Below are 8,157 nucleotides of genomic sequence, written 5' to 3'. Positions count from 1 at the left end.
GATTTGCACAGGACAGAGCAGAGTTTAGGGCTGTTGTACATAGGGTCGCTATGAGTCGCAGGCGACTCGACGGCACATAACAACAACAACAACATATTACAATGGTTTTTTGTGTGACCACATATCACATTTCGAGGCTGTCTCTTCCAAGTGAAGGTGAATATTAAGAATAAGGAGCAAAGATTCTGCCCTTTTATACTGATCATTTATTTCTATCTTTGAATTTCATCGTTAAAAGTGGCCTAGTGGCAAGAAGCTGCACTGCAATCCAGAAGGTGCATGGTTTGAATCCACCAGATGCTCTGCTGGAGAAGGAGGGGCAATCTCCTCCTGTGCCGGTCAAATTTCAACTTAGTTAGCTTCATCACTCAATCAAGCTCGTCATTCTTCCTAGTAAATTACTCAGAATAAAATAGTTCTCAGAAATGAGTGACAACTTTAGATATCAACTTATTATCATTACATATAAACAAAGCTCTAATGAAGTTATAGAAACTATAATACCAACAATAAACATTACTGGAACTCTATAAAATTGAGATTCAAATGTAATTTGCAGATATGAAAGTGGTAGTTTTATATTTAAGGAACGAAAGTGGCATAGGATACGGTGGTATGAATCCAATATAGCATTTTGATTTATTGACAAATTTCTTCCTGATGAGAAAAACGGATTTTAGTCAGGTTGTGGTTAAAGCAGAGATAAATATACTTCCAGTAATATAAATAGATAGATAGATAGATAGATAGATAGATAGATAGATAGATAGATAAATAATTCATTCCTCTCAATTTTTCTTTCATATAAACTCGGAATAGGATAAATGTTTTTTAATCCATGTGAGCAGTAATTATCTTTATTCAAATGATAGCATAGAGTATGCATTTCTAAAAAGGTTTTACTTTTGCTATTGTTCTAAATCTCATTAGTTTTTCACTTTTATAACACAATAGGGTTAACTAATTTGTCTTCATAATTATTTATTAATACCATGATGACGCTAATAAAAATTTAAAGCCAATTACTTATTTACTATATTTTGTAAAGGTACTTAAAGAACCTTCTTAAATCTAGTAACAAAATTATTTTCTTCTAAAAGTCTTTTAGGGCTTACCGAAATAATGAAGGGAACTGCGTTAATTATTTCCAAAATGAAGGGTATTCGTAAAATCTGTTCCCAGATGTTTCCCTTCCAAAAAAGAAAAAATAAAAATGAACATCATACACTGAATTCCAATAAGGGAAAAAAGTTATTACTTAAATTTCTCCAACAATAAAGACATCTATTATTAATAGGACATGAAATGAACAAAGATTCATTATCTGAATGTGATGATACATTCAAAATTGTGTGATAAATTTAAGGTAATAGAATGTCTCTAATAATCCATGAGTATTACAAATAACACATTGTTGTTTTTGTTATGTGTCATTGAGTTGCTTGCGACTCATAGCGACCCTATGTACAACAGCCCTAAACCTTGCTTTATCTCTTGCCAAACTTATTGTCTCTGACACACCTATCCTCATTACCCTAGTGACAGAATCAATCCATTTCAACAAGGATCTTCCTCTCCTTCGCTGTCCCTTCACCCTCACAAGCATGAAGTCACTCTCCAAGGACTGATCCTGCCTTGCAACATGTCCAAAGTATGTTAGACGGAGCTTCAGAAGCCTCGCCTCCTAGGAGCAGCCTGGCTTCACCTTCTCCAGGACAAACTTGATTGTTCTCCAAACAGTCCATTCAATATAAGAGTATATTCAAGAGTATATTCAATACTCTTCTCCAGCACCAAAGCTCAAAGCCATCAACTCTATTTCTATCATTCTCAGTCATTGTTCAGCTCTCTGCTGCATAGCAAGTAATGGCAAAGATCATGGCTTGTGTCAGGCGCATCTTAATCATTTATTTCAAGGAAGAAAAATCGCTAGTAAAAATAAAATGTATTAGTAAGATCCATGGATTGAAAGTAATTAAATTTTAATAATAATTATATTCATTTACTATAAACACATTAAATAGTTTGCAAGACATGTACTGTATGTTTGATATTAAGACTATTTTTTTTTGTTTTACTATAACTTTCATAAAATTTACACTTAAAATACTGGTCGTAAACATAAAAAAATGAAAAGTTCTTTGAAATATCTAGATTTTGACCTTTTAACCTATACAAGAGAACAGTATTTACTGGATCATAATTTGCAGGGCTCAGGACAAAATTAAATTCTATGCTGTTTGTTCAAAAATCATGAGTAATTTCAAAAAGGTGACATGAGACATAAAAATAGTAAGGTGCTGCCTTCTTGTCTTTGTGTCCTCTGCAACTACACAGATCACACACCCAGAGAGCTGGCCCTCATATTCACGGTCATCACTAAAATGTTTTTGAATAGCGTCCAGTTACACAAATTAAAAACCAAATAAAGCAGTTTATTCTTCCATGAACTTACTTGAATATTAAACTAAAACTCAATCTCTAATATGTTACAATTATTTTTATAATACTGGAGGTACTATTAGAAGTCTCTCTCAAGTATCCTTATTGACCCCAACATCAAAAATTACAATGACTTGAAATAACTCCATAGACAGAAAGAAAATTCTAAGAAATTGAGGAAGGTTAGTTCATCACCCAGGCCCAGGCTATATAAAAGGATGAAGAACAGTGCATGTAGATGGGAACACTGAGTATTTCATTCCAAACAGACCACAGAGGAGCTAACGTGTGCCTCTTATCATCTCATACTAAGAGCTCTAGGGAAACATTCTGAAAGCTTGGCATAGTCTGAAAATGGTAATTCAATCACACTTCAAATGCTTAGAAATGAAGAGAGTAAAGAGAATAATTGTTCTATGACATAGTTGTACTAAAATACATACATAAGGTATCTAGATAGGACTATCCTAACAAAAAAGTAAATCCATTGCCATGCAGCTCTCTCTTGCAATGCAAAGCTCTAGCCCTACAGGATAGGGTATGCAGGTTATTTAAGTTTTCCAGGCTGTATATCTTTGTGGGAGACAAACGGCTTATTTTTCTCCTACGGAACACTTCTGATTGATTCACAGTCCATAAGTTGATTCAGTGTAATCAGGGTGCCTTATCTTAATAAGCATTTTGGAAGGAATATACTGAGTCACTGTAACAGAAAGAAATGACTGACAAAGAATTTCAAGAAACAAACAAACAAAAAAAAAGAGTTGTTTCTCCATATGGCCCAGATGTTCCACTACTTGGAATATATACTGAGAAAATAAGAACTGAGGCACAGAGATTTGTACACCAATGTTCAAAGCAGTATTATTCACCATTGAGAGAATATGGATATAGCCCAAATGTCCAAACAGAAATAAAAGGATTGAGAAATTATTGGACATGACATAATAGAATACTATATGCATGTAAAAGCAATGATTTAGTAAATTGGGAGGGACTGGAGAGCATTATGCTGAGTGAACTAACTCAGTCTCACAAGGATAAATATTGTATAAAACCATTATTGTAGAATGACTATAAGGATCCAAAAAAATTGTAAAATGGGCATAAGATATCAAGATACTCCTCACCAAAGAAAATATTCAGATGGCAAACAACAATGAATAAATCTGCCAGCTATTAAAGATTCAAATAAAAATAATAATGACATGTCATCTCACCTAAGAAACAATAGCAAAATTCAACAGGACAATAAATAATGAATGTTAGCAAGGAGGCAGAGAGAATGGAACTTTCATGCACTGCTTTTGGAGTGTAAAATGGTACAATCACCAGGGAAGGTGGTCTAACAGTGATTCAGAAGACTGAAAATAGGGTATTATTTGAAGAGAAGATCCATCACTTCAAGAAATCTAGGTATTACTCTAGCTCTTTTTGAATGATCTTCAGCAATATTTTGCTTGTATGTGATATTAGTGGTATTGTTTGAAAGTTTCCACATTCAGTTGGATCACCTTCTCATGAATCTCTTCCAGTTTGTCTGCCAGACAGTTGTCTTCTAAATTTCCTGTAATATATTTCTGAGTACATCCAATGCTGCATCTGTTAATTTAGACAAGTCAATTGGTATCCCATCAATTCCTGAGGTCTTAGTTTTTGCCAATCCCTTCAATACTGCATCCACCTCCTCCTCATTACCTCTGGCTCATTATCATATGGTAATTCCTGACAGTTTTTAGTGTCAATTGGTTCTTTTTTGGTAGAGTGATTCTGTGTATTTCCTACATCTTCTTTTGATGCTTTTTGGGTCATTCAATATATTGCTCATAGCATCTTTCAATATTGCAAATCAAGGTTTAAATTTTGTTTTTAGTTCTCTAAGATTGAGACATGCAGAGTGAGTGCTTCCCTGTTTATTCTCCAATTCTAATACTTTGCTTTGTCCACTTGGGCTGCCCTTTGAAATCTTCTCTTCAGCTCTTTTACTTCAGGATATTTTCCCTTTGTTTCGACTTCTTGATGGTCCAGTTCCATTTTTAGAATCTCTTCTAAGATCCATTTCAGTTTTTATTTTCTCTTCTGTTTCTATAATGACCTTTTGCATTTTTCATAGATGACATCTTTTATATTATCCCACAACTCATCTGGTTTTCAATCATTGGTTGTTCAATGCCTCTAACCTTTTCTTAAGATGATTTTGAAATTCATATGGACTTGATTCAAGATATTATCTTGGTTTGTGTGGACTTCTTTTAATTTCCTTCAGCCTCAATTTGAACTTGCATATGAGTAATTAATTGACTGACACACAGTCTGCCCCTGGTCTAGTTTTGACTGTCAATATTGATCATCGCCAATCATTTTCTCCACAAATGTCACCAATTTGAGTCATATCAAATTCATCAGGTGACATCCATGTGTAAAGTCACCAGTTGTGTTTTTTAAAAGAAGTATTGTTGTTGTTTACCATCAGGTTGGAACCGACCCAGAGCTGACCCTCTGGAGAGTTTTCAGAAGCAGTTAATCACATGGGAGCACATTGCCCATCCCTTTGCTACAGCATAGCTTCTTGACACTAGGCCACCAGAGCTCCCTAAAGGTATTAGTAATGAATAAATCATTGTAAATACAAAATTTGATCATTCTATTTCCAGCATCATTTTTATTAACAAGCCCATATTTTCCAACTACTCTTTCTTCTTCTCTGTTTCTCACTTTTGCATTCCAGTCACGAATTATCATGATCACATCTTGATTACATGCTCGGTCAATTTCAGACTAAAAGATTTAGTAAAAATTCTCGATTTCTTCCTCTGGCTCCAGAAGTAGGAGCACATATTTTAATAATAGTCATTTTAGTGTGTCTTTCTTGTATGCATATGGATATTATCCTATCACTCATAACACTGTATTTCAGGATAGGACTTGAAATTTACTTTTTTACTATAAATGTAACAATGTTCTTCTGTTTTTCAGTCCCAGAATAGTATACCATGTGATTATCTAATTCAAAGTGTTCAAAGCTGGTCCATCTCATCTCACTTATGCTTAATATGTTGATGTTCATGCATTCCATTTCATTTTTTAACAATTCTGCTTTCCAATATTCAAGCTACATACATTCCATTCCAATTCTTAAATGAAGTTGGTCATTGTTTACCCTCATTTCAACTAACTTCTAATCTGGGCTCCTCTACTATGCTACTATAGCTATTCTCATTCCTCTAGTGTTTACAGGATTTTCAGAAGCCTGTTATTTAAGAAGTGGATGACCAATCCTGGTTCCTAGTCTGTCTTAATCTGGGAGCTCTACTAAAACCTGTCTACTATGGGTAATACTTACAGTATTTGACATATCAGTGGCATGGCTTTCAGTATCACAGCAACTCCAAGTTATCTCAGTACAGCAAAATGGCAGACAAGTGAAGTGCCACTTAGAACACTGTTCTCCCAAAACACAATTAACACAAGGCATGAGGGTCTGATTGGTTGAAATAAGAGGCTTCCAGTCCACACCTGATTGCTAACAAAATCAAAATGGCCAACCAGTTTACATCTGATGTTAACTAAATAAAAAATGTCCAAAAAGTTTACACCCAACTGTCAATTAAATCAAAACAACCTACATTCCAGAATTCAACTGCTTCAAACAGGAGGCTCCAAAAAGGAGACTCTTAGGCAGGACCTAACTGACTTTTACAGACAAAAGCCTGCCAGCCAGGTCCTGATTGGTTTAAACAGGAGGCTTCCAGCCCATATCTGATTATTAACTAAACCAAAATGACCAATCAGCTTACACTTGATTGTTAACTAAGTTAAAAACAACCAAACATGTCATTAGAGCTTTGGAAGTCCTGAAGACCAGAGTTTAGAAGGGACACAGATGTTAGCTCCTAATATCAGTTAGGGATGTCTTCAAATCTTTATTTTTGTCAATGCCTAGCTATGGGTTATGGACAAATTACTTCACACCCTGGGCCTTAAATGTTTTCATTCATAAAATTTTTAAAAAAGTGGTTTTGTTTTTTGTGTGCCATCAAGTTGGAACAGACCCATAGCTGACCCTCTGGCAAATTTTCAGAGGCAGTTAATTACACAAGAGGAGATTGTCCATCCTTCTCCCTGAGAGTAGCTGGTGGATTCTGACCACATGCCTTCGGGATTGCAGCACAGCTTCTTGCCAGTAGGCCACCAGAATTCCCTAGAAGAATATTATACCAGCTTAACTGTTGGAAGGGAAACAAGCACTGTGTCTCGTTCCTTACTTTCAGTCAAGAAAGGACTAGACAGAATTGGAGAGGTTATTTGGTAAGTTGTGATCACAGGTACACAGTGAATCAGAAATAGAAGCAATCCCAGAGTCTTCATAAGCACATTACCTAAACTGAAGTTAGATATCTGCAGAAAGATGCAGCAGCAAAGACATTGTACCTAAGAGAAAGAGGTAGGATACTTGAGCATATGATTCTTTAAAGATGACTGTGCTCAGTGTGTCAGTAAAAAGAATTTCTAGGTCTCTGAAGACAGCAATAAATTGTAATTTAATGAGGAAGGTGACTATTTTATACAGTATATATGATATTTGTTGGTAGCATAAAAATTATATTCACCACATGACTGCAAACATTATATCAGAAAATTCCTAAAGTGGATTCAGAGAGAGTGACAGACATAATACTCCACAAGTAAGAGACTTCAGATATTGGTTTGGTTTTGGTTTTTTAACCATTCTAGTTTCTTAGTTTTCTTTACTGAACAAGGATTTTTCTAATGGGGCACAAAAAACAGATCTCTTTGAGAAAGGAAGTGGCTCTCACAGTAGCTTTGAAAATTACAGCCAGAACCATTCCTGGTATCTCTAGAGTCTGATGATGATTACAGTTTTATTGAAGAGGAACAAGCTGGCAGCAGACAATGCATGTGGAGCAAATATTCTTTGGATGTGCAGAAGGAGCTCAGCTATGACAGCTTCTTGGATTCACACTGAATGACCTGTGATGCCAAAGGTTCTTCCTGCCTTGAGGGTTGTGACTACAGCATCAGTTCCCATGGTGGTATCTTCTTGGGTTTTCCATTGTCATTTATGGGAAGAGTCTATGCAACAGCACTGTTCCTGCACATGATAAGGGAGTGAATCCTTCCAATTAACCATAGATTCCCTTTGCCTCAATCAGAAGAGACACTACAGTCTGAAAGATGCCATAAAAAGAAAACTTCCTTTTGCTTCATCAACCATTTTTCCTGGTAAATAGGCACTTTCCTATTCACTTTCTCTGAAGCTTGTAAGGGAGGAGGGGCTCGCAACTATTTAATTGATAGTAAAGTTTTCCTTTGCTCTACTATCCATATAGCCAAACTACTTGTCTCCAGTAAAATTTACTGTTCTGCTAAAGGGTTTCTGAAGGAGCTTCAGAGCACAAATAAAATGATCCTAAAGGTAGAAAGTAGAACCACTTGCATTGTGGGGGGGTTTAAATTAACAGCTGTCCTGGTGATGGCTGTAAAGATCTTTCTTAGGCAGTGGTACCAAGGAATAATTTGTGCATAAATGTGATACTGAGTCTTTATTAAAGACTGATTTGGAAGATTAGGGAAAAAACAAATTTGAGGAAAGAAGTTATTTTAGATTTTGCTGTTAGGGACCTCTCCAAAGTGCTGAAGAGCAGTGGTGTCTCTCTGGAGACTAAGGTGCATCTGATACAGGCCATGGTCTTC

The 8,157-nt window shown here is 35.6% G+C and overlaps 1 protein-coding gene across 2 annotated transcripts in view; it reads right to left on the bottom strand.

Annotated features, from left to right (window-relative positions):
• KCNT2 (potassium channel, subfamily T, member 2) overlaps window positions 1-8,157 on the bottom strand; it is a 734,552-nt gene that overhangs the window by 438,700 nt on the left and 287,695 nt on the right. For both annotated transcript variants that reach the window (XM_006892105.1, XM_006892106.1), the window contains exon 6: window positions 1,116-1,190. In XM_006892105.1, coding sequence (XP_006892167.1) covers window positions 1,116-1,190 — 75 coding nt within the window. The remainder of the gene's footprint in view (window positions 1-1,115; window positions 1,191-8,157) is intronic.

The sequence above is a fragment of the Elephantulus edwardii genome, unplaced genomic scaffold (assembly GCF_000299155.1).
Source record: "Elephantulus edwardii isolate Elephantulus edwardi_28Jun2011 unplaced genomic scaffold, EleEdw1.0 scaffold00110, whole genome shotgun sequence".
Taxonomy (NCBI): Eukaryota; Metazoa; Chordata; class Mammalia; order Macroscelidea; family Macroscelididae; genus Elephantulus; species Elephantulus edwardii.
Note: the sequence above shows the minus strand (reverse complement) of the source record. Positions and strands in the feature narration are given on the sequence as shown.